Below are 27080 nucleotides of genomic sequence, written 5' to 3'. Positions count from 1 at the left end.
TTATGATTGGAGATAAAAGGTTCTCATGGTACTCACATGTTGAAGAGGTTGAGACCAATACGATATAGGCGTTTTCGCATGACGTCAGTGGAAAGGGTAGGAGATTTGCAACTGGTTGGGTTTTCGCAGTGGTACCTGGGCAAGCTAAGAATCATGGCCTGCAAAGCTTCTTTGGACGAGACCTCTGAAGTTGACCGGGCCGACGTGGATGTACTGCTGCTACTCATCTGCTCTGAGCTGTTGTCCGCTGTATCTGACTCAATACGTTTAGCTTCCAAAACTTCTACAATTGGGGTGACTGTTTTCTCTGCAACCTCTGGTGGAGACAAGGTTTCAGAGGTTATTGCTGTCTGTGCTGGAATTGCTGGTTCTGGAAGTTCCTGTTTGTCCAGCACCAGAGGTGGTAGATCCTCCCCAAGTTCCTCCTCACTTGGTGGAGGGGCTGGGAAGTCCCCATCTGGTATTTCCTCAACATCCAGCTCTGGAGGTGGAGGAGCTGGATCCTGGGGAGATGGTGGTGGCTGTCCTTGTTGAGGTTGTTCATTTGCATAATTAAACAGAGGTTGCTGTGGACTCTCAGTAATTATGGTCCCCTGCTGGACACAATTACCAAGAGAAACAGAAGTGGAGGACTCCATAACGGAAGAGGACATGCGAAAGTTCTGGCTATCAATTTGAACTGTTACATCCCGGAAGGCCATCATCAGCTTGCTGGCACTCCGGGCCATATTCTCAGAGTTGTCTACTTGGCCAGTTCCGCAATGGAATGTGGCAGGGTCTGTGAGGCCACCTTCTCTGACTGTCCCTGCCAACCCAGATTTATCACCAGTTGTACTAAATGCCTCTGAGCTAAACTGGTAGGTGCCACCTTCTTGGAGTGAACACATGGTCTTCATGCTCCAGTTGCTAAGTGCATCATCGATGGATTTAGCAAGAGACTGGACTTGCTCATTGAAAGAATCTTCAAGATCAGTGAGGGAGCCACCTACTGTGGTGGGCAGGGATGGGGACCGGACAAGGGGGATACTTGCTAAATTGCAGCCTTCAGCCAGCGCCCGTTCAGCTGAGATACCCTCTGTATTTTGCACCCGCACTTTTCGCAGGGAGATACGGCGTGGCAAACGACTTTCAAGGAGGGAGTTTCGGATCTTCTCAAAGTTTTTGCTGAGCTGATACTGGCGAAAGGCTGTCTGAATCTTGCAAGCGGCGCGCCGTGAGATGAGGTGGCCCCCATATTTGTGCTCTAACATTTCGATCTGAAAAGAAAGAGATGAGAAATGATGTCAGATAAGGCAACATTATGACAATCACAGAAAAATACCCACAGTAAGAGATGACAGCGTGAAATTAAATCAATAACAAGACTGACTACAGATTGCTAAATATCATGACATGCTGAGACAAACCAATTTTCCAGTCTTCGACTTGTCATTCATGCAAAAATTCTTGAAATATGCCAATATATGCCAATACACTGTATACAACAACCAAAGCAATTACCTCACCATGAATAAAAGTCTTGAAGCGGTGCATTTCCAGTTGGGTTAACTAGACTACATTATATGCTTTGGGCATTAAAAACTGCTTCACTCACTCCAACATTAATTTTGAATAAACATTTGATTAAATAATTTGTGGAGGTGAAAGCGTAGATAATACAGTCAAACTGTGATTTGACCTTGCAGGACAAGAAGAACTTGTTGTGTAGTACATGATAATTTTGTCTAGACATTTACACAGCCAAAACTTTGATATAGCTACACTCATTCTTGAGATTATTTTTCCAGCTTGTGTCCCTTGAAAAATGGGAGCTGTTTGGCTGAAAATGAACAAGCACTTTCAGAAATTATTCGATTTTGAGGACCAATGTGGTCAGAACAGTTTGGCTTTGCCTGCCACCATCCATCTATTTTCCAAATCGCTTGTCCTATGTAGGGTCAAGAGGATACTGGAGCTCATCCCATTGTCTCGGGCCATAGGCAGTGAAACACCATAGGCAGTGGCCAGTCAATCACGCGGCTTATTTAGCTGAAATGAGTGCGGCATGCAACGTGCCATTTACGCACAAGACATTTCCTGCCATTAGGGGCATATTATCCACTGTCATCTCCAATCATTTGGTTCTCTCTGCCTCTAATCATTGTCTAATAGACTGTGGCATCTAAAGCACATTTCAGTTAAAAATAAGATGATAAATGGCTTTATTTTGAGAAGAAATTAAATGATCTTGTTTGTCACCTTTTTTTTATTATTATTAAGATTGACAGATTTGTGCTGCATGCTCCAGCCTTTCATAGATTTCACTTTAAATGTCGCAGAAGGGGAGTGATGGACCAGTAAAAGCTACAACATTAAGGGCCTTATTTTAACGACCTAAGCGCATGGTCTAAAGCGAAGAGCGCAAGTTCACTTAGGGCGTGTCCGAATCCACTTTTGCTAGTTTAACGACGGGAAAAATGGTCGGTGCGCCAGGCGCATGGTCTTAAATGATTGTTCCTATTCTCATAATGAGTAATGGGTGTGTTTTGGGATTAACGTGCGTTAAACCAATCATAGTCTCATCTCCCATTCCCTTTAAATGGCAGTTGCACTCGCGCCATGGCAGATTCGCTATTTATATGACGGAACTTGATAGTGGAAATACTGAACGCATCTCCAGAGCACAAACGGAACTGCTCATGTGCGAGGTAAAAGTGCGCAAGCAGACCATCTACGGGACAAACCGGATTCCACAATATTTTTATGTACACAATTTTTTACATTGTAATCCTTTTATTTTAAATATTTAGCATGTTTGTGTGCTGCTGTGCCTCCCTGTGTGTTTAATAAGCAGAGTGTACGCGTGTTGTGGACCCGGCTATAAGTGCAAGATAGGGCCCTAAAAGTGAAGTTGGCATTGGAGCTTTGGTTTTGGCTCCTAAACTAGATTAAAATGTCACTTTTGTTCATCACAGCAAGATTTGGGCATTACGGTATAACCAGACAGCAACTCTGATTTCATAAGATTCCATTTGTAGTCCCAATATTACTTTCTATGCTGAGGGTAAGAGTATTCATTTGTACAAACAATCTTTGGATTCTTTCTAGAATGGTTTGAAAGTGAATTCAAGACTCTAACTGATATCTGAAGCTGGAGTTCACCAGCTAGTCTCCTTTTGTGTTTCCATCAGCTGTCAGTGGTCTTGTCCTTTCCTGGGTGAGCTCAGATTAGAGGTCATTCAAGTCCTACCGTTTCAAAACGTTCTGATAAGACAGACTGATGCAATCAGTCACTGTTATGGATTCAAACTCCCTGAGAGAAGTTTGAATAACACCAGAAAGCCATCTTATCTTAGCAATCTACATTTGTCTCAGACTAGGTTAGAAAGGAGAGATATGTCTGGGGAATATTAAGTTCTGAATAGGGCCTGAGTTTATTTTCAGAAAAAGCTATGAGCTGGGAACTCTACTGCCTTAAACCCTCCTAGGTAGTTCATAACCTGCCTTTAATATTCATTATTAAATGTTCCATTGGTGCAGATGTACAACAATGGACCCTCTCTTCATAAGTAAATTTCAACCTTAAAAGAAAGACTTGTTGCAACAAATCAGGCTGTATTCGAGCAAAACGCTTCAGACCTGGAACTTTATTGAAAGCAAGGGAGGAAATAGCAGTTGTGGCCTTGGACACACGATGGGGTTTCAAAAAGGATGCCACCATTTCCAATGTTTTTTTTTATTTTTATTTTTTTATGTGCTTTGAAATATGATGGTGTATAAATCAAAATTGGTGCCACTGTTTCACAGACCAGATATATCTGATCATCAGTGCTATTCATTTTTTAGAGCTCTTGGAAAGTAAAGTAAAAGAAATGACAGAATAGTGGAAACGCAATGAGATGACAAAGAGAGTGAGAGGAAACAGAGACAAATTTGATTGCTGGGATCACAAAAAAACACTGATCGCCATAACCCTAAGGTGTGGAAAGAACACCATGGAAAAACAAGTCCGTAACAGAGCAGGGGCATGAAAGAGGGTGAGAGCATAAGACAAAGAGACAAGAAAGCGTGTAACGAATGCAGTCCTGCTGCAAATCCACCCATTAACCAGCTGTCAGGTCCGTTCCCGATCACTTCACTAAGCGGCGCCGGGGAGAGAGATCATTCCGAAACCACTGCAGCCGTAAAGGATGGAGGTATAGCAATGACACTGCTCCCTATCAACTCAGCCCAGGCAAATCAGACTTGACAGCTGGATCAGCACTCTGTCCACGCTCACTTTTTCACTATCCCAGCAGAAAATGACATATCATACATATCCAAATAAGACAGGCCTACATAAACTACACAACAAAGGTGATAGAGGCAGGTGTTAAACAGAAATCCTACGATAACGTTAAAATCCTACCCTAGACCCATATGTGATTCCCCTGGCTGAAAGAACTTTTTGGGGTATTCCATTTGTTTTCTTGTTAGAAATCCTAAAATATACCAGTAATTCATCAATGCTAAAAATGTGTGAAATTAAACACCTTGTCAATTTGTTTTGATTATAGCTTCCATTTAGAAATCCGACAAGTTAGCCGGCTAATCTAGCATACCCTAAGCAAGATATTGATAATGTAATATTGAAATCAAAGGGCACCCACTAGAAAAGGCTCAATTGATCTTAGCTGCTTTCTGTCACATATCTGTTCATATTTTGGTGCTTGACATTAGTTTCTCATTTGCATTGATTTGTGTCTCAAGGATACATGTATATTTATGAGGCCATCAGCATAAGACAGGATAATCAAAGGTCTCATTGGGAAGTTAGGCATACCTTCATTAGCATAAAGAGGCAATCACACAGAAGAGGTGCTGTAGTAGTTATCTATGGAACCATCAGCCTCTGAGAGATCGTGTCTAGAGTAACTAAAGCCAGATTATCAGCACTCAGACACCCTCTGAGGGAGCTGACTTTGCTGACAGTGGATCATGGCTCAAAGCATTTAGCTGAGCATTTCAGCCTTGTCAGTCAGGATAGTTCTTAAAGGATAGAAAGCCATTGTAAAATAGCAATAAATGCACACACCTGTGACCGCACTGGAATTCCTAATAGATGTTCCCACATAGCTTGTTGGAATTACCATAATTACAAGATCTTTTTTTTAAAAGCATCCACATTCCAGCATTACTGCTGTTGTCGAAGATTTATTTCTGCTGCTGCTGCTGCAGAGCAAGTACAGGGACTTCCTACTGCTAATACAAACACTGATATGCTGCACAAATAGCATAACATTACCTGTAGCAGATCTATACAGGTGGAGCTGGGGAAGGTGGAGGGTTTCAGAGGAACTTTTAAAGTGTGCTGCAAACTGCTATAGCAAATGCTAAACAGCTATATAAATGTTGTTTTTCAAATGCTAAACAGCTATATAAATGTCAAGCTCATTGGCTGCAGATGTGACAGGAACCAATCAGCTTGTGCCAAGTAGTAAGCGATGTAAATGTCATTAGGTTGCATCAAGGACCCATCAGTCTGCGCCATCTTGAGTTTTATGACAGAACTTGGTATATATACTTTTAGCGATTATATATTTTTATACTTATATTAATTGTAGATTTTGGGGGTATTATATCTAAAAATCATTGTGAGAGATGTCAAAATGTGACAATATACAGTGTGTGTATATATATATATATATATGCTAGAATGAGAAATTTCATATCAATAAATATTCTAAAAGACTTCTCAATTACTTGTATTATTGTTATTTGTTTATTTCTTGTCTTTTTTTAAAAATAAAGTCTGAGATATTCCTCTAGTAATAGATTTGGATCTGAGGGGAAAAAAAGTAATAGCTTCAGATGCGTGTCATGAAAATTACACACATACCAAAAATGACTAAAGATGATCCCAAAAGGGCTTTACTGTGCCCACTTCTCAAAATATTAATCTCAGACTGGTTAAACATTTTTTCAGAAAACACTGTAACCAAGACAGGAGAGGGAACACAGGATAAGATCTATTTTCACTGTTCTCAGCACCCATGTCATCAAATTTGCTAATCCACCATTTTAGTTTTTTGAAACATCAGCAGTTCAGGGACGCGAGTGCACGTAAACACATCAAACTTTTCTGTGTCGCTGCTTGGAAAGTCTGTCAGAAAGTTTTGCAGAGGGGATTCGGATTAGTTCTATTTATAAAACGGCAGGCTGAGATATGGACAAATTTCTCATGAATACCCATTTTTCATTAGCATGGGTTTCTCTGAGTGATTATAGTAAGAGGAAGTTCAAACTAATGCATCGCATGCTAAAGATTATCTGCAATGCTGGGGGAAAAAAAAGAAAAAGATAAACAGTGTTTGATTTCTACTCCAAGACCGATGCCCTGGCCTTCGTGGAAGTCTCTGGAGCACTTGTGAAAACCAATTACTATAAGAGAAGACAGGAATTCTCTAGAAAGGGTTGTGAACATGATCAGTCAGTAATGTCCTAATCCTGAGTGGCATTGGACATAAGTTCTAGCAAGCTGACTAATATGTGTCAATGAAGACCTGGAGTAAAGCACTCTACTGAATAAACTTGTTTAACAGCCAGCTGATTGTATTCATAAATACATGACATGAAAAATTAAATGCATTTAGATTTAATGGTAATGCATATAATCGCTAACTAATGGGCACTTACAGATCTACTGTTGTAATTTTATCAGCATTTTTCAGCATATATCTGTATAAGCCTATGCATCAAAATGCCAGCAGTCCCAGCTCTGATAATTTGTCAGCGCTGGGAGTTGGTCATTTTATGTGTGAACAAAGCTTTAAGAGTAACACTTTGAGCTTGTGCAAGCACAGGACACTCAGATACAAGTGTAATGCCAAAAGATTGAGAATATCCGAGCTGATTCTGCTGGTTAAGTAATTTCTCCCGGATGACATATTGGTGGTGAAGTGTGAATAGCAATGTATTAAGCACAGCTGTGGCTTTCTGACTCCAATATTCGCAATATAGCTTAAAATTTGCTGGTAACACTTTATTTCGCTAGTTCACATTAGACATTCTACTAACTAGAAGTAACTTTGCAACTACATGTCAACTACCAGTCATTAGAGTATTAGTAGACTGTCTGCTTAATATCTGGTCACATTTTATTTTGATGCTCCCCAACAGATATTCTACTGACTATAAGCACCTTTGCAAATATGTCAACTTATTCTACCAGCCCTAACCCTAACCTAACATTCTTTTTATTAAATTTAAGCAAAACAAAACGACTCATGTTTACTTCCACAAGCCGTCACGTATTTGCGAGCTTGCAGCGGGAATCTCTTAAAGGTGGTATCAGTGATTTCAGGCCCAAAAATATTTTTATCACATTCATCTAATCTTTCCTAACGATCCGCTAGCTGCCCGCCCCATAAGCATGCCGTCAAAAAACCGCGTCTCTGTAGGCAGCCTAGGCTCTGAGATCTGCACACAAAAACAAATGGTTTAGCCAAACACTCAAAACCAAAACAAATAGTGTTCCAACCAATCACCGACAGGGGGCGGGCAGCTAGCGGATCGTTGGGAAAGATTAGATGAATGTGATACAAATATTTTTGGGCCTGAAATCACTGATACCACCTTTAAGTGAGAACAAAAATTGTATAGCTTACAGTGCGTCGTCCGCCTGCATCGTCTTCTGGGATTTCTAATGGTTAGATTCTCTAAAGTCTGCATTCGATGCATACGCGATGTCAAGAACACATCCAGGTACTTCCATGTGTCCTCTGTACTTGCGTTCTTGAGTATTGGAATTGAACTTCGACGGTTGAAGATGACTTTTCGTTTTTCCGTTTTTCCTGTCTGTCTCCTTGGTTGTCAAGGTTTGGAAGTATGTTAATTTGCTGTCATAGTTACTCATTCTTTGATTGATTAGCCTCACCACTTCCTCGGTTAGCTTGACTATAGGCTATATAGTCCTCAGTTTTAGTTGTTCTTTGTCCATTTTCGTAAGTTGTTTAGTGGTTTGATTTTTGTTATTAAAAGTTACTGCTGTGCTTAGATCCTGCCTCAGCTCTTCATTCCTGCAACCACTGCTGACACAAAACAAGATAAAGGTGCATTTCATTTGTGTTTCAGATAAATCTGTGTACATGTGTGTGTTTGTGTGTGTGAGAGAGAGAGAGAGAGAGAGAGAGAGAGAGAGAGAGAGATGCTAGTATTCTCTAGTACTAATCCACAGTGTCAGACTCTGCACCCTTATCTGCCTTCAGGAGAGATTTCACACCTCTACAGACAGAAGATCAATAGCATAATGCCGACACACAAAGAACCGTAAAAGTGAATGCATATACTCTACTTCTCAAGCTCAAATGCTAGCACACACACACACACACACACACACACACACACACACACACACACACACACACACACACACACACACACACGTCTTTTCATAGCACCGTGTCTTACACTGCAGCCACATTCATATCAACACATTGATTTCAGTACAACCTCATGACCACGGCTGGATTGGTAATCTGGCATACCGGGCATTTTCCCTGTGGGCTGACACTTTCTATGAAGTGATAAACAGTGCAAGTGGCTTAATTCAGATTTGACTCAGAATTTAGCCGCGACCATGTAAATACATGATGAGGTAAATTGGAAATCACCAATAGACACAACTACAAGCTTGTCAATCCAGCACCACTACCTTTATAGTAATTTACCTTGTAGCTATAACAGTGAAGAAATAATGTGTTTTGGCGGTCACTTAGATTAGGGTCCAATTCTCACTATTAACTAATTATTAACTATGACTTTTGCCTCAATTAACTCCTAATTACTGCTTATTAATAGTTAGTAAGGTAGTAAATTTAGGTGTTGGGTAGGATTAAAGGATGTAGAATATGATCATGAAGAATAAGGCATTAATATGAGCTTTATAAGTACTAATAAACAGCCAATATCCAAGTAATATGCATGCTAAAAAACAACTAGTTAATAGTGAGAATTGGACCCTAAACTAAAGTGTTACTGTTTTGGCAAAAAAGTATTTATTAAAAATGTTGCTAATATTACTTGCGGAAAATATTGCGGAAAATAATGCGGTTTTCATATTTTCGTATTAGCCACCCATTGTAATGAGTATGGTTTTACCTGTGTCTACCATGATCTAACAGTTAAATAAAACTACAGTTAAACTCTGGAACCATGGTAAATTACATTAGGGCAATTGAAGTACAATTTAACAAAATATCTTTAAAGCCTAGGTCCCATGAATTAAGGACAAGCTTTTGTTTTATGAATTATAGTTCTAATGAATTTTAATTGAAGTAAAAGGTTTATTCAATGAGTTTATTCATGAAAGATAGATATCAGTGTATTACATAAATTAGGTGTTAAATCTTCACAAATGTTATTGTTTTTAAAGGGATATTTCAACCCAAAATGTCATCATTTACTCACCCTAATGTCATTCCAAACCTGAATGACTTTCTTTTCGTGGAACATAAAGGAAAATCATTTGAGTCTGTTTTGTTTTGTCCATAAAATAGAAGTCAAGGGCAACCTAACCATAATGATTTGGCTGCCAACATTCTTCAAAATATCTTCTTTTGTGTTTCACAGAAGAAAGAAAGTCACACAGGTTTGTACTGACATGAGGGCGAGTAGCATTTAATAGCAGTAAATATACTTTTACGGCATCCTATCTCAAAATCAGTGTTTTACTGCCAAGTGCATTTCTATGTGACAAAAGTGCAATATTAAATGTGTTAACTGCATTTGCAGTGAATTCAATAATATCTATCATTATTTGTCCCTTTCATAGTTTTATTTATTCATTTATTCACTCAAATTTAAGGACCTAACCCAACCAAAAACATTCACAGGGGAACTCGTGGGCCAGGATTTTAGCCCCAGTCCTGCCCTGTACATGCCACTCATTATGACTATATTGCCATGCCCTCTTTGCTATTACATGAAATTGTATCATCATTTTACTTATAATCAGCTTACTTAATCAGCTTACTGCCATGACAAAGAACTTCATCACCACAACATCTTCCTTCCCGCTTAAACATATAGTCATTGCATTACCATGGCTACTGTACTATGGCTACTGCTACGACTGTAGACGGTTGTCGGCTCATTCAACAGACAAAGCCAGCTGCTTCTCTATGATTTGAACCTATGACTTACAATATATAATATAGTGATGTGTATAATGCCCAAATTGTAACTATACATCAATAACATGTTAATATACTGTATATTAAATAATGCATTAGTGAGGTACTCAGAAACCAAATTATTTAACTTAACCCCTTCCTCATCACCCCCAATTTTGGCAAGTGCTGCATACATGACATACCCAAAATAAAAAGGTTACTGCTCATAAGTAATTCTGAATAGAAACATAACACACATACATTTAGAAAGCCAACACTTGAGAGTTTATAGTTCAAGACTCAAAATTAGCCAGACTGTTATTAATATTGAGATATATAAGCTCAAACATATTTTGAACTACAATAATCCGGGATCACCAGTGATCCCTGACAGGTAAGGGGTTTTAATAGCATGCATATAAATCTGTATGTGCTATATATGACAGTGCAAGAAAGCAGCGGATGCAGTGTGGATGGTTTAACCAATTTTACATTGGATATTGATATGTTACTTCACATGTCTGAACACTTTATCAACCTGAAAAGGCTAAATGCATTTTTCAGGTAGGCTGAGGTGTCACGGAACATGCAGGAACAAATCTTTCTGTTGTAAAAATGTATAAATTAATAAAAACCTGCCAAATTACAAAATTGTTTTTTGCATCCATTAGCTGAGTTTATTGCCACACTGCATGGGTTAACCCTGCCATTAAACAACCTTTAATTGAATGAATGAATGAATGAATGAATGAATGAATGAATGAATGAATGAATGAATGAATGAATGAATGAATGAATGAATGAATGATGAATGATGAATGAATGAATGCCTACCTATCAATTAAATGTAATATTTTGCACACAATTTAATAGTAAAAAATACAAAAATACAAAAATACATTTCAACCTGGAATTTTAGAATGAATGAATGAAAAAATGAATGAATGAAAGAATGAATAAATGAATGAATGAACATATATATTAAAAATATACTTTGCAAAACCTTAGCAATACTGAGATATAGCTCTTGTGACTTCCAGTGGCACAACTAGCCCCAGCATTAGCTATATGTAATCTTGTTTATTTTTATGCTAAATTATCTGTAACACTACCCTTTCAGAATTTATTTATATTTAGATATAATTTGATTTGATTTTGTACTGTAAAAGCAGAATGAATCACTGTCAGGCATTTTGTGATGCAAACATAATTCTATTAGATAATTCTCAGCAAAAAACAATGGGGGATGGGGAATGCAATTCACATTATGAACACTCAGCAAGAAAATTACAACAAATGAGGAATGGTTTTTTTAAGGGCACCTCTGTGTTACCATGACAACACAACCTTCTCATCCTTTCTCTCCCATCCATCTCCCTTGCTGTCGCTTTTGCCCTCTCTATCTCTGTCATCTCAATCTACTTCTCTCCCATGTCCCAAGAGGCTCTGGTAGTCCCTGAATAAGGCTGCCTTGGTCTTTTCTGTTCAGTCTTTAAAGTACTGTAAAGAAACATATCTGTGCTCTAATTAAGCCACAGTATAGGTATAACTCTGTTCCAAAACATAGCAAGCTGTCATGAAGTCTACTGTCTACATAGGCTGTATCCTAACCATGTCTATTTTGGAACATTCTACATAGGCAGCAATTTCACACACTATTCAAAAAGTATAGTTTCCGTAATCGGTATAGGAGACTAAACTCACAATTGATTCCAATAAATGTTGACATTAGCATGTTGCAAAGCTAACAATGTGATACTCTAATAAGCGTAAAAATGCAGAGACAACATAAAAATTGGGGAAAATAGTGATTATTTAATTAGATCATACTATTAATATAAAAACGTTTGATTACTGAATGAAAGACATTTGTAATCAGCATTTTACTCGACTCATCCACCATCTTGCTTGTTGCAATGGTTTTGGTATTCAGCCAAATGAGGTTATCATAGCTTCATATCATAGCTTTATAATCATGCTTCCTACCTTGTGGTACAGCTGTTGCGTATCGTGCACACCTATGATTTCTTAAAATGCTGTTTAGGTAGGCAGTTCACTGGGTTTTGTATCAGAACTAAAGATGTTTTATCTACTCTGTCCCCAAACAATTAAAAAAGAATGACAGGTAGGCCTGCATGGAATCTGTGAATCTTGCAGAAAGCCCCACAGAATTCTCTCACTTGTGCTTATAAAATATTGATAGCTAATTTGAAGTGTATGGAGCCATTTACAAAGAATGTGTTCTTGCATTTCATCTGCTTTTTTCTTCATTGTTGACTAATGTAAACATTTGCTGGAGGTACGTGTTTGGTCATGAGTGTCATGCTTCTAAATGGTCAAATTAAAAGTTGAAATAATGAATCGTTTTAATAACCTTTAATGTATTGGATTATTTTAAGAGTGTATTGTTGTAAATGTGGCTATATACGCACCTTCTGTTTAATTTCGTTTAATGCAAGAACACATCTTGAGATGAATGGCCTCCGATACTCTTTAGTTCAGTTAAACACATTTTACCAAATTTCCACATAATTCAGAGCAGATTCCATGAGGGCTTTGAGATAAGTTAGAAAGCTGATGGAGATAGTAATGGATGCGTATGAGATGAGGATGGATGATCAACCTGTAAACATCCAACTTCAATAAGGCCCAGCACCCTGTACCAGCTTCAACACACTCCAACACACTCAGCCACTAAAAAGCAACCATCGGACGCACAGCAGCCAATCCTCAAGAGCCTGAAGCATACATTCACACGTCCTCAAGACCGCAATCCCACAGTGCCTTGCTCCCTACCTGCTTGTTTTTGAGGTCGAGCGAGAGTTCATAGTCGGAGGTGGTGGAGTGGCTGCATGCTCCATTCCTCTGCACTCTGATTGGTGAAGCAGTGTGATGTAAGCTTGGCCTCCTTCCAGTGCCTCCCGTACTTGCTGCTTCCCTCTCCTGCTCCTCTGGCTCCTTTTTCAGCTCCTCCTGTATTGGTTGATGCAGTTGCTCCTGAGGTTTTTCTTCTTCCTGCTCTATCTCTTGTGCCATCACCTCTTCCTTCTCCACTTCTGCACTCTCTCTCTCTTGAGGTTCACCTCCATCTCCATCTCCATCTCCATCTCGATCCTCATCTCCCCCTCCTGCATCGACAGATGTCACAGTGCTCCCTGCAACCTGAGGTTCCACCTGGACCTCGGGCTGGGAGGCACTGGTGGTGGTCACCTCGGGTGATGGCGATGCGGCAGGTGATGGGGTTGCAATGGGAGAAGGGGAGGGTGGCTCTTCACTGCGGAAAGGAGGAGAAAACGAAGAGTCAGCCTGCAGCCCAGGCACCATTTGACCTTGTCCTCCAGCTCAGGGGGGGGGAGGGGCGTGGCCTGGATGGGTCAATGCCAATCTCTCCCTCCCTTTTCTCTCATCAACTGTGCCCTTCGGGGCAAAGAGAAAGAGATGAAGCGATTGTCTTGGGGTTGTAGCCCCTACTGTCCATTCCAGGATGGACTCGAGAGTTACCAGACAACCAGAGGGGGAGGATGGGACACACAGTGACTTTGCAACACCCAACATGACACACACAGACATGACAGACACAGTCATGCAGCTATCAGTGTGGTAAATTTACTGCTCTTCTGTGGTGTTGTTCTGTGACCTATGGTAGCTATGGAATTTTTCAGGCTAACTCAGCGGCATCCCACAAATCTTATGGACCCCTATGAGATGGAGCCCTACCCACAAACCAGTGTCAATTTAGAGTCAACTTTACAATAACAGTGAGAAGCTTTTGAGTCCTCGGAAGGGTCCTGTCAGAGAAAGCAACAGTCAGCTGACTACAGATGTTAGGCAACTCAGCATGACACCTCAAAATTGTCGCATATCTAAAAATATGCCAAGAAAGCTTTCAAATCATTAGGCTGCATGTTAATGTAGATACTGTAAATGCATTAAAAGACTAAGTGGACCTTTTTGTGGTGTCATGCCAGTTAATAATAATAATAATGTGTTACATTTATATAGTGCTTTTCTGGGAACTCAAAGCGCTTTACATATGGAAGGGGGAAATCTCCTCAACCACCACCAGTTAAGATGTAGCTTCATTTGCAGTGTAAAGATGACAAATTGTACCAGAATTTAATGGGCTAATTATCCCATGAAGGGCTGTGAGGTTGTCCCATAATTCAGTGGCCTACCTTTAGCCCTGGAGTTAAGTCTCTACAAGCCTTTTGGGATGCAGATGACAGTAGGGGCTTTTATTTTGCTTTTGTAATGTGACCGTGGATCTCTCGGCTCTCATCACCCTCTCTGTTTTAACTCCCCTCTTTCTCCATGTCACATTAGATCACTCTCTCCATTTATATCCACCCCTGTTTTTCTTTCTAGGTTCTACCCTTTCAGTCCCTTGCGCCCTCTACCCACTCACATGTTTCTTTCTTTAAGCATGGGCGAGTGTGACTGCGTATGTGTGGTGTGTGAAGCACTGAGAGACATTAGGAGCACTCAGGGCCTGTATGCATTTGTCTAAGCACAGTCTAATATCACAGAGTGCTAGTGGTCCAGGACAGGTCATAGTCAGAGTTCTGCACACAGGCAAGCTTTTAAAAGGCTCTGCTGGCATCAATGTATGCATGAAGCAGCAAAACTCAATTATCTTTCCATCCATGACACGGAAATTGGGGCGACAAAGCAAAAAAAAAAAGAAAAAAGAAAAATCTGCTGATTGTAAATGGATTTGGATTTGATGTTTGATAGGCAATGCTTTCCTAAAGAACAGCAAGCAAGGATGGCACAGAGATTTGAGGGAGGGGGGATATGTGCCCCCCACATAGTTTGGAAGGGAGCGAACTGAAAAGAATTTATAATGAATTAAAAATGGCCAAACCCTCAAAAACCTAGCGAGATGCCTACCTAGACAATATTTTAAGGTATCATGAACCCACTGCTGACATGAAGGCCAAAGGTATGATCTTCTAAGATACTTTTGTTTGGCCAAAATCTAAGGCAGCACTGCATGCATGAAAGGCCAATCCCAGAATGCATTGGAATGAGTACTGGGGGGAAATAAAAGTAAAAGTTGGCAGAAACTAGAGAGACATTTTGACATTTTAAATCTACTTACCCTTTGCCATTTGATACCAAATGAATATTAACCAAACATGACTATGTTAACCAATATTTGTGGGCAGCATGGATTTTTAAGCGTATTAGAGTGCTGCTATTAGAGTCAAGATGCTAGCATGCTACAGTAGTTGTCTGATGCCCAGAGATGCTGCCAAATAGAGTGTTTGAAAACTTATGAGGTACCATTGTGATTAGGATGCTGACTTCAAAGGTAGCTGTCTATGTGGTACTGTAGATAGAAACCAATGCAGCTTACTAGGTTTTAGAGCAGAGATGGATTTTTTCAGCAAAACAGAACTGAGTTGTCACTATTTCAAAATGTGATACATTTCCTTGCTGGTCTGGTGGACACCAGTGCATTTACAGTAAAAGGAAATCCAAACTAAAACCTCCCTCTAACTAACAAACCAACATATTCAAACATGAAAGTGGTTTAAAAGCTTGTATCCAGGAATTAAGCTAGGAATATTGGGAAAGTAAGACTCACAAGACATATGTTGGAAATGGTTCGCGGAGTACAGTGCCTGTATCTTATTTCAACATGCGTTTGTAGCGTCGCTGGCGGGATTGAAAGGGGCGATAAGGATCAACTCCTTCCAGAAATGGCTAAGGCGATAAGACAGGAGTCAGTGAGCACGAAATCAGAACATTACAGGCGGCGTATGCAGCATGGCACACACACACACACACACAGGATATCCCCAAGGGGGGAAAGGATTGGAGGAATAAAAGTGAAAAGTGGAGAGCTTGTTCAGGGAGAAAATACTGCTAATCCATTCATCCTCTGAATACGAGAAAAAAAAACACTTGTTCAGGCTCAGCAATGGATAATTCTGCATATAAGTTACATATTAGAATATGTAGGCTTATAACACAGACAGCACAAGTCTGTTAGATCCCGTTTAAAACATATTAAATAGCACTCAGTTACTTTGGAATGGCAATCGATGGATGAACATGCCTCTTGCCCGCATAAGGGTGTAGTAACAGTAGGATTCCGGACTAATACGATTTTAATGCTGGTGGGGATACCCAGTGTCACAGAAATACAAAAGTGGCCAACAAATTTGGTGTAGAGTGTCACTTTTAGTGATCTTATTTAGGGCAAAATCTTAGACTGACATGGAGGACACAGGATGTATTGCTTGTCATTTTGTTAGGTTTAAAGGTTTTAAAGTGTACAACATCAACAAATCACGCACAAAAATACTAGGTTTATTTATTGTCATTTGTGAACTGTGTAAAAGCGGAACTATGTAATCTTATCCCAGATTCATTTGCAGACTATAAGGCTACGTTAGTCCTGCAAAAAGTATATGTGGCACTTTCAAAACATTATTCTTTTTGTTTGAGCATCCCAACCAGCCAAACACGCCAATATTATCTCAATTTTTATCTGCCATAAGTTTGGGGCAGGGCTACATGTTTGTCCAAATAATGACATTTTGCAATTCTGTTTGGTTCCACATGGAGGCACAGAAACATGCGTAGGGTGTGTTCACACTTGTAGTTCGGTTCTCTTGGTTCTTTTGGTTCTGACCAAAAAAGAAAATGAACATTTAGTCCTGGTTCAATTAGCGTCCACACTGTCATTTTCAACAAACCAAAAAAAGGGCTTTTATGACGTGTATTTTGCAACGGAACTTACCGAACATCCAAAAGAATGCACTGGGCTCATTGCATGTGAGTACAAATAGTATTTTTACCAGCTGAGACCTCATAAAGAGCTTATAAAATATGTAAAGGAGTCAAAATAGTGGCATGAATTCCTGTATCGAACTGTAATGGACAATGTAGCTCCTATGATGAGAAAAACAGGGTATGCTTGAGCATTCTATCCATTTTAGGGTCGCATCTTGTGACATTGCGTCCTGTTTTTGGTTCATTTAGATGTCTTTGGTCCGTGTTGCGTTCATATTTTATTTGAACTGTACCAGAGTTAGTTTGGAAGTGGACCAAGACCCTTTGGTGCACACTAGGATTTTAATGGCAACGTTCACACTTATTGAATCGAACATCACTAACAGAGCAATCGCACCAGAATTAGTTTTAATCGAACCAAACCTGCCAAGTGTAAACCATATGAATCGTAAATATGGAGCACGGTTTCTCTTTAAACATAGGGTGTCTTTGTTAAAAGAGAAACCGTGCTCCATATTTCACGATTCATAGGCACTTAGAGTCAGTCCAGTGGACTGAAGAAGAATTAAGTAAGTTGAATCCATTCAATCTGAAAGTTCCAAAGAAGTGGTAGCTGTGAATAATAGATGTTGAAATAAAGCTTCCTCTCAGCAGGTGGCACAGCTAGGGAGCAAAAATAGACAGTGCTAAAAACACAGAGTGCTCATTATTTTTTTCATTATTTTTTTCTTGACGGTTCTAATGTTTGCAACTTGTAAATAGAACAGCTTGAACAACTGCTTAATAATGCTTCTTTTTTTTTTTCATTGAATGCACACTGTTTTCTTGAGGACAGACTGAGAACAAACAAAATAAAAGGGTGAGAGGATGTAAAAGCAGGTATACAGAGGCAAGTGCTGCTGGGACATCAAAACACAAAGTGAGTAAACTACACAACACACAAACACACATTCCAAGTGAGACCATAAAGAAAGGCTGGTGCCATGCCAAACATCTACTAACACAATTCTATAGACAAAGTGCATGTGAGTTTGTGTGTACAATGACAGTAAAAGCCATTGAAGTACTGTATACTTATATTTATAAAACAGATACTTCTGGTCCTTGATTCCATGCTTGAAGCCATTGTAAATTAGTCTACACTAGTCTAAACATACACCAAATAAATATTAAAATAAATATTTGTATGGACTAAATATTTAATAAACACAATATACCCTGTGAAGCCATCGTTTACAGTGGAGAGTGCCTAAAAAGCCTTTGGCCGTTCTAAATTCACTTTAAACCAGGGCTTCTTGGGGCATGGTTTTAATAAGTTGAAGCTTTGGGTAAACTTATAAATACTTAGATGAAGTATTTTGTGTTCGCACAAAAAAAAGAACAAAAAAAAGCAGATTTAGAATGGCATGAGGATTTTTTGGCACTCTCCACTGTAAACGATGACTTCACGGGGTATATTGCGTTTATTAAATGTTTTCTTTTGTTGCAATGCTGCCGCCAGGATTCTGAGCAGAACCAGAAAATATGAACATATCACACCAGTCCTCAGGTCTTTACACTGGCTCCCAGTTAGATTTAGGATTGATTTTAAAGTATTATTACTGGTATATAAATCATTCAATGGCCTAGGACCTCAATACATTGCAGATATGCTCACTGAATATAAACCCAACAGATCACTCAGATCATTAGGATCATATCAGCTAGAAATACCAAGGGTTCACTCTAAACATGGTGAGTCTGCTTTTAGCTATTATGCCAGCCACAGCTGGAACCAGCTTCCAGAAGAGATCAGATGTGCTCCTACTGTAGTCACATTCAAATCCAGACTCAAAACACATCTGTTTAGCTGTGCATTTACTGAATGAGCACTGTGCCACTGTTCGTCCGACTGTTTGTACTGTACTGTATTTTACTCTATTTTTCTAAACTGTTTTAATTATTCTTATTTCTTTTCATTATTTTAATTTCTTCTATGTAAAGCACTTTGAATTGCCATTGTGTATGAAATGTGCTATATAAATAAACTTGCCTTGCCTTGCCTTGCCTTGCCTTGCAAATGGAGAGGAAATACTATCCGAGTATACATTTTCTAAATTAATGATAAACGGTTAAAAATAAATAATAAAATAGAATTATATAAGTATGCAACTAATAATTGGTACAATAAAACAATAAATAAGAAAAAAGTAACATTTTCTAGCTGAAATGGCACCATTTACTGAGAACAACAGCGGAGCAGATTAACTTCGAGGAGAGACACAAACTAAAGTTTAAAACTGTCAAAGAACCCAGAATTGTCTCTGTTTGCTCAGTACACAACAAAGACTGTAGCAGCGACTCGGCACTGTGATAGATAGGGTGCACACTGCACCAACTACAGCTGGCTTTACTACTGCGACACAGTGCAGGCATTAGTGAGCATGTGGGGGATGAATCCGTGCTCCTGTAGTTCTGCGGGGTGAGCGTGTGTTTTGCTTGTGTGTGTATTGCTGTGCGTATGTGACTCCCTGCTGCTCCGGCCCCCGCACTGTCACAGAATCAGCTCAAGTGCCTGCGGAGAGAAAGAGCTTCTTCTTTTTTTCTTTTTTCTTTTTTTTACAATCCCCTATCCACACACAATATGTATGACTCAAACTACAGCACTCTTGGCAGCCTTTAAAAAAAAGATGTATAATGAAACTTAGGGTGTTGGAAGGAATTGTTATTTGCCAAAACAGGCACCAACTCATCTAATGTGTGATTCCTTACAAATCCAAACAAAAGAGTGTAATTTTGCGAGACAATTTGTAACATGTGAATGACACATCATTTCTGAATCTGTCTCATGCACTTTCAACAAAGTCAAATTTATCCAAAAAAAAGTTATTGTTTTTTCCGAAAATGTTGCAATTTGTGGCACATGGCCTGGGGCCAATAAATATTATTATTATTATTATAGGTGAACAATACATTTAAGGCTTTTGTTGCAATTTTCAGCTGCCATTTTTTTTTTCCCTGAGGGAGGGAAATCTGATTTCAGTTATCGGCCCCATATATTTCTGAAAATGTTGCAATTTGTGGCACATGGCCTGGGGCCTCTGAACTCCCAGGGGCCTCAATTAAAAGCCACCCTCTGGGACAAGGGTGTTTATTTTATTTTATCTGGAGCAGAAGCGTTGTTTAGGAGGGAAAGGTAGGAACTACTTCTGGGGCCCATGGGGCCTGGAATGGAGGGTCCTTTCTCAACAATATGCTATGGGGGGGGGCCCCATAATCCAGAATGTCAATAACAAGGGCCTTTTAACATCCATTGTTTTAAAAATCACCCTTTACAGAGAGGTAAATTCAATGAAGGTCTAAATATTTGCACAAAGGTTACATGTTTGCACTGCACTGCAAAATCGTGATACGGCCTTGTGCAATTATTAAACTGCAAAAGAGACTCTTGCGGTAAGAAATAATAGTGGGTTTCCATAGTGAACTGCCGCTTATAGTTAAATTGAGTTCATAATAACCTGACACAATCTATAACCATTTGGTCGACAGGATACTGTAGTTGGCTGCTATTGGTTCTATTGTTAAAATTTTCAATTTATTAGATAGGCTTTTACTGTTTGCTTGGGATGTTCCAAAATCTGGAGATTTCTTGTTCTTTTATTTCCCCTAATTCCCTGTCATTACTATAACCTACTTATTTCTCTACAAACTTGCATGACCTTGTGCATCTTTCTCAAAGCTATTCATCCTCACCGATTAATAGCCAAAGATCTTCAGCTTATTCTGGGCAAGAACTGCTACTCCCACAAGTTTGGGTTTGCTGAATAAGTGCCAATCACCCTAAAACTGTTGCTACCATTTGCTAGAACATATTTGTGCACCAAATTGAGTATCAAATGTGTCCACATGATTTGTTTTAGTTCTTGGGACAGTCAATTATTATTTCCTGTTATATATATTCTGCATTCTGGTCTCACCCTATACCTTTAAGTTGGTAGACAACTCAAAATCTTTTCTAAAATTAATTTGCAGCAAAGTAGTTTGTTAAAAAAAAAAAAAATTCTCTAAGATTATGCCAAACTATAACCAACAACAAATAAATGAATAACAATTAAAAAAAAGCATTGTAGGTGCATTCAAGACACTGTATGTTTGAATTTTTTTTTTTTTTTTTATTAAATTGTTAGATAAAACCAAATAATGAGTGTCACATTATTGACTTGCGTTATGCAACTCTGCATACATACTGTATTTTCGATCCTATAGTGTATATCTTTAATCTGACACGGGTGTTGGTTCGCAATATAATTTCTATAACCTAAAAACATAAAGAAACATAAAGAAAAGACTGCAGAAGGATTAACATGTTGACATCCTTCCTCCAAAAGTGACATCCATAAAGTGATTTCTAAGTGCTGTTAGTGATTAGTGTCATCAGCAATTCATCTTTTAGATAGATTACTTTTGAACATCATCACTACATCTAGGCAACAGATACATTTTTTAAAGCCATGACCCAATGGGATGAACACTGACTAAGCGATAACATGGCTCAAAGTGAATTGATTCACCAACCATCCCTGAAAGAAATCTGTTGAAATGGAAATGTGGAAAGTGTTTCTATAAGCATTGATTCTTTATTATGCTACACGTGCTTTCAGATCCTGTATCCAGTACCATCACAATATTTGTAATTCTCTGTAATTCTCTAATCCTTTGAACAACTATTCATCATGAGTGAAGATCTGGCATGGTTATAGCACATCTGCAGTAGCTCATGTTTGATAAATCCATCAACAAAGTGAATTCTGTCTATGTAATAAAATATAAAATAACCAGACTTTTGACTAGACTGCAAAGTGTGGTACATAGCTTTTTCTGACATACAGTGCCCTCCACAATTATTGAACCCCCTGGTAAATATGATCAAAATTGGCTGCAAAAAATAAATCTGCATCGATTATCCTTGTGATCTTTCATTCAAAAAATGTGCAAAATTCTAACCTTTCATTGAAGTAAAAGAATTGAAAGTGGGGGGAAATCACATTATGAAATAAATGTTTTTCTCCAAAACACGTTGGCCACAATTATTGAAACCCTTTTATTAAATACTTTTTGCAATCTCCTTTTGCCAAGATAACAGCTCTGAGTCTTCTTCTATAATGCCTGATGAGTTTGGAGAACACCTGACAAGAGATCAGAGATCATTCCTCCACACAGAATCTCTCCAGATCCTTCAGATTCCCAGATCCATGTTGGTGCTTCTCCTCTTCAGTTCACTCCACTCATCAGGTCAGGGAACTGGGACGGTCATGGCAGAAGCTTCATTTTGTGCTCCACAACAAATTTTTGTGTTGATTTTGATGTTTGTTTTGGATCGTTGTCCTGAAGGAAGATCCAACCACGGCCCATTATAAGATTTCTAGCAGAAAGCATCAGGTTTTGATTTTTTATCTGTTGATATTTGATAGAATCCACAATGCCATGTATCTGAACAAGAAGTCCAGGACCTCCAGCAGAAAAATATGCCCACAACATTAAAGATCCAATGGTATATTAAATTGTACACATGGGGTACTTTTTATCCTTGTGTTCACCAAACCCATCTAGTGTGTTTGCTGCCAAAAAGCTCTGTTTTAGTCTCATCTGACCACAGAACCCTGTGTTGTTTGAAGATCCAGTCGTGTCTGACAATTCAATTTGCTGGAATTTGTTTTTGGATGAGCGAGGAGTTTTTTTTTTAAAGCCTCCCAAACAACATGTGGGGATGTAGGGGTTGTTTGATAATTTTTTTTTTAGGCTTTCTGACCCCCAAGACTCAACTAATCTCTGCAATTCTCCATCTGTGATCCTTGAAGAGTCTTTGGCCACTCAAACTTTCATACTCGCCATGCATTAAGACAGTATAGACACACGTCCTTTTCCTGGCAGATTCATAACATCTTTAGTTGGTTATAACTTCTTAATTATTGCCCTGATGGTCAAAATTGGGATTTTCAATTCTTTAGCTACTGTCTTACAGCCACTTTCTAGTTTGTGATGCTCAACAATCTTTTGCTACGCATCAGAACTATATTCTGTGGTTTTACTCATTGTGATGGATGATTAAGGGGATTTGGCCTTTGTGTTTCCTCATATTTAAACTCCTGTGAAACACGAAGTCATAGCTGGACAGTTTCATGTTCCTAGTCACCCTGGTGTACTAAAAAAGGTAAATATTAATGGGAATATACTTCAGAGATATTTTACTCGTAAAAAATTCTAGGGGTTTCAATAATTGTGGCCAACGTGTTTTGGAGAAAAACATTTATTTCATAATGTGATTTCCCCCCACTTTCAATTCTTTTACTTCAATGAAAAGTTAGAATTTTGCACATTTTTTGAATGAAAGATCACAAGGATAATCGATGCAGATTTATTTTTTTACAGCCAATTTTGATCATATTTACCAGGGGGTTCAATAATTGTGGAGGGCACTGTACTTAGACAGGAAGAGTCATCTGATGGAAAGCATTTAGTCTCAGTTTATATACAGTATGTGCAATTTAGAGGCCATACTAGTCCACATTAAAAGTGATGAGATTGCCATTAGATTGTGTTATAAAATACATTAGTAGTGTACATGCTCTGCTTACCTCAAAAGAAATCCGTTCTTTTGAGGTAACTAGTAGCTCTTTTCAATTAACATGTTCACCAAACGATGGTAATGGTAATGGATGGCTACGGCAAGCTGCCAGGGCCAAAAACAGCAATAAAGGATTGAGGAGAAGAAAATAAATAACCTCTCTTCATAAAAGCAAGACCAGGATGCTGTTATTTACAGACTAGTGACATTTCACTGGAGTACATTACACGTTATTTATGTTCTACACACACATAAACAGATCATTTACTATATGCAGACACATTACATACAGTGTATACATATAAAAATACACTTTTCTTAAAAAACTCATACAATACTTCATATCAGCACTCTCACACAAAAGCGTTGGGCTCCACAAATGGAGCAATGCTGCAAAGTCTAATTTTTTCTTCTTTTTATAGCCACTTCTGCTCTCTTATAAATAGCACTGATTTATTTTTTCACACCAATAGTCTGCATCTAGTACTTCTGAAAAAAGGTACTAAATTACTAAAAAGGTAAAAAATGAATGTCCGATTGGTACAATAATGGGGGGAGGCATCTAACAGGTTGTAAAGCATTCAAAGCAACTAGAAACTAGGAACATTTTTGCAATTTTACAATATTGTACATTTAGATTTCACGTTTACATTTATGCAATTGGTAAATGCTTTTGTACAATGTGACTTACATTGCATTCAAGGTGCATTCAACTTTCAGTGAAGTTATGTTAAAACATCTTATTGGTTAAAATGCTGTGAAAACATTAACAGCATTTTCTTTCATACAATATAAGTTTTGGTCCTAATCAGAAACTGCCTTATAAAATGTCAATCAATCAATCAATCAATTCTTTCCAGGTGCCATATTAAAGGAATACATCCATTTTCCAAATCTCAGCGTCTCGGGCTGGAGGCAGGGAAATACCTGGCCTAGACAAATGTCCAGTCCATCACAAGAGTAGTTCACCAAAAATTCTGTCATGCTCTACTCACCCTGATGTCACTCTAAACCATATCGCTATGTGTAAAATACAAAAGGAAATGGTTGCCAGATGATGGTGACCATGTCTGTCAAGATGTTCTTGCAGTCTGTATTTTAAGGAGAAGACATTTTAATAGAAAACAATATACCCAAAACATTTAACTGAAAAAAATCTGACCAACACATGCCATTCAATCTGTTTCGACAGATTTGGACAATGACGGTTGAGTTGAGCCAGAGCAGGTGCAGTCCAGGCTCAATGGAACAGCAGGGACTTATTACTTTATCATTTACATGAGCTCATTTGTAAATAACACAAGATGTGCAGCTAAAGGGGTTATTTCTGGGTTCTGAGCAAAAAAAATTTATCCAAAAAATAATTGCCGATCCAACCTCTACTCTTGAGTTTACTCAGAACTGAAAACCATCAAGATTTGTGAGTAAATTGTGAGTAAATGTTGACATATTTGGGTGAACTATCACTAATCGCATTACAGAGATTGAGCCTTGCTTTGAAACTAATACTCAAGAAGAGCCATTATTAATCCGCCTTTGTTAATTCAAATCTCAGTAAACACATCTGCGTTAGGCTATTTTTGCTTGTCCTCACAGTAAGGGAGGGGATGGGCTGCTTCTGCGGGGGAGAGCAAAAGACAGGAAACGTGATTTGACAGTCTGATTATAAGTCAGGAAGAAAGGATGGAGGAAAAGCATCAGTTTATACCTCAAATATTCAACATGTGCTACCTACATTTTTCGCAAAACTCCAAAAATGGTGTAGGACTTACTTTAAAAACAATTTTCCCACAGAAATTGCCAGTGAATTTTGCATGTGATCGATTAATAAAGACTTATTTTTGCACGGTGACCTCAAAACAATTTTTAAAGGGGTCATCGGATGCCCATTTTCCACAAGTTGGTATGATTCTTTAGTGTCTTCATGTAAAGTTTGTAAATCCCTCAATGGTTGTGTTAAACAACACCCTTGTTACCTCCTCAAAAACAGCTCTGTTCACAGCGACCCGTTTTGGTGCATGTCTCTTTAACTGATAATGAGCAACCGCTCACCCCTCTCTTCCATGGGGCGTGTCGAAACAAGACACGTAAAGTGCTGTCTTGGCAGACAGTAAACAAATGGCTGAAGGAGGAAATGTGCTAATACAGGAAATATGCTAATCCGGGACAGTCCGTCAGTGGTCGTGGGTGGAGCATGAGCAATATGACATCATATTTCTAAGAAAATCCAAACGGCTTGATTATTGAGAGTGGTTAGTGTTCATTGTATGGTGGTTGTGTCCCCATACTGTAAAGACACATTTATATGCAAACACCATATAAAAGTGAATTTGCATCCGATGACCCCTTTAAAAAGTGGCATGCCGTGAAGGCAGAGTATGGTAGCCAATACTTGGAATTTGTCCTCTGAATTGAACCTATCCAAGTTAGTGCACACACATTAGGAGTAGTGAGTAGTGAACACACACACACACTGCAAACCGTGACACACACCCGGAGCAGTGCGAAAACCAGTAAATTGACTTTACTAAATCAACCTTATTAAATAACCTTGTGTGATTCATTGAAATACTCTTCTCCCATAAATGTTGCGTCTGAAAGGGAAACTCCTACAAATGTAGGGGAGACCGGGGACAGTTTTCTCAGTTACTCAGAGACTATTTGGACTAGACCAACCAAATTTGTATATTAAACCTGCATCTGTCTGCTAATTACCCATACCTTTTAAAGATGATTACATATGACATATCGTTCACAGTATTTATTTGAATGGAAGAAGCCAGATGTTGCAACTGACCCCAACACAGGGGACAGTTGCAACACAACCATGGGACGCTTGCAACATGTTAAAAAATTATTTTTTCTCTTTAGCTTTTTGTCTCAATGAGCATAGAATTGTGAAAATATTAACTGTTTTAGGCCTACATAATATTATAGTATTATTTATTTATACAATAATATTACTGTAGCCTATTATTTATTTATTTAGTCATATTTATCAAATAACAGTTATTGAGGTTTTTTTTGTTTATGTGTAGAACATAGGCCTACATAGATTCAGTGTGCAGGTGTTACAAATGCTATTAATCTCTCCATATTTCAGTGTCAGACAGGAAGAATTGAACAATTTGCAATGCAACAAACCTTTATTAAACATGCAATTTATAACTTTGCAACCATCCCCAAACCTATCAGCCATGACATAACATCATGTGCCTGCTAGACACACTGACTTTGACACATGCTAACCATGTTTCTTAGAAGTCAACAAAACAATAATTCAAACTAAGTGTCAGGACAGTATGACAAAAATACATCTCATGGAAATTTTTACTTTCATACTAGTCTCAGCCTCAGACGTCACGCTCACAAACCGTTGGCTGAACGTATGATGCATATGGCACACTTTTCTGGAAACACTTCAGGAGTTTCGAAGTCGCGATCTGATTGGTTGAATTCTACAGGATGTCCGGGAGACGTGTGTGTCGCATTCTTTATCGGCCCGCCTGGAAACAAATGCCGTGATGCCAAAACCCCTCGTGGAAGAAGAAAGCCGTTGTGTTTACAACTGCGACAATAGCGCTTGCCAGGATCAATTAAAC

The 27080-nt window shown here is 38.7% G+C and overlaps 1 protein-coding gene and 1 long non-coding RNA gene across 3 annotated transcripts in view; one reads left to right on the top strand and one right to left on the bottom strand.

The window, feature by feature from the left end:
* The window catches only part of iqsec3a (IQ motif and Sec7 domain ArfGEF 3a), a 158385-nt gene that overhangs the window by 76583 nt on the left and 54722 nt on the right, over window positions 1-27080 (bottom strand). For both annotated transcript variants that reach the window (XM_082167376.1, XM_082167377.1), the window contains exons 3-4: window positions 12927-13404; window positions 37-1256 (exon numbers count right to left, since the gene is read on the bottom strand). In XM_082167376.1, the coding sequence (XP_082023502.1) occupies window positions 37-1256; window positions 12927-13404 (1698 nt within the window). The remainder of the gene's footprint in view (window positions 1-36; window positions 1257-12926; window positions 13405-27080) is intronic.
* Window positions 1-27080, top strand: part of LOC309497237 — a 73138-nt gene that overhangs the window by 12307 nt on the left and 33751 nt on the right. Inside the window, exon 2 of the long non-coding RNA XR_014205460.1 lies at window positions 17710-17793. This is a non-coding gene — a long non-coding RNA (uncharacterized lncRNA). The remainder of the gene's footprint in view (window positions 1-17709; window positions 17794-27080) is intronic.

Source organism: Leuciscus leuciscus (assembly GCF_965113295.1).
Source record: "Leuciscus leuciscus genome assembly, chromosome: 4".
In the NCBI taxonomy this organism is placed as follows: domain Eukaryota; kingdom Metazoa; phylum Chordata; class Actinopteri; order Cypriniformes; family Leuciscidae; genus Leuciscus; species Leuciscus leuciscus.
Note: the sequence above shows the minus strand (reverse complement) of the source record. Positions and strands in the feature narration are given on the sequence as shown.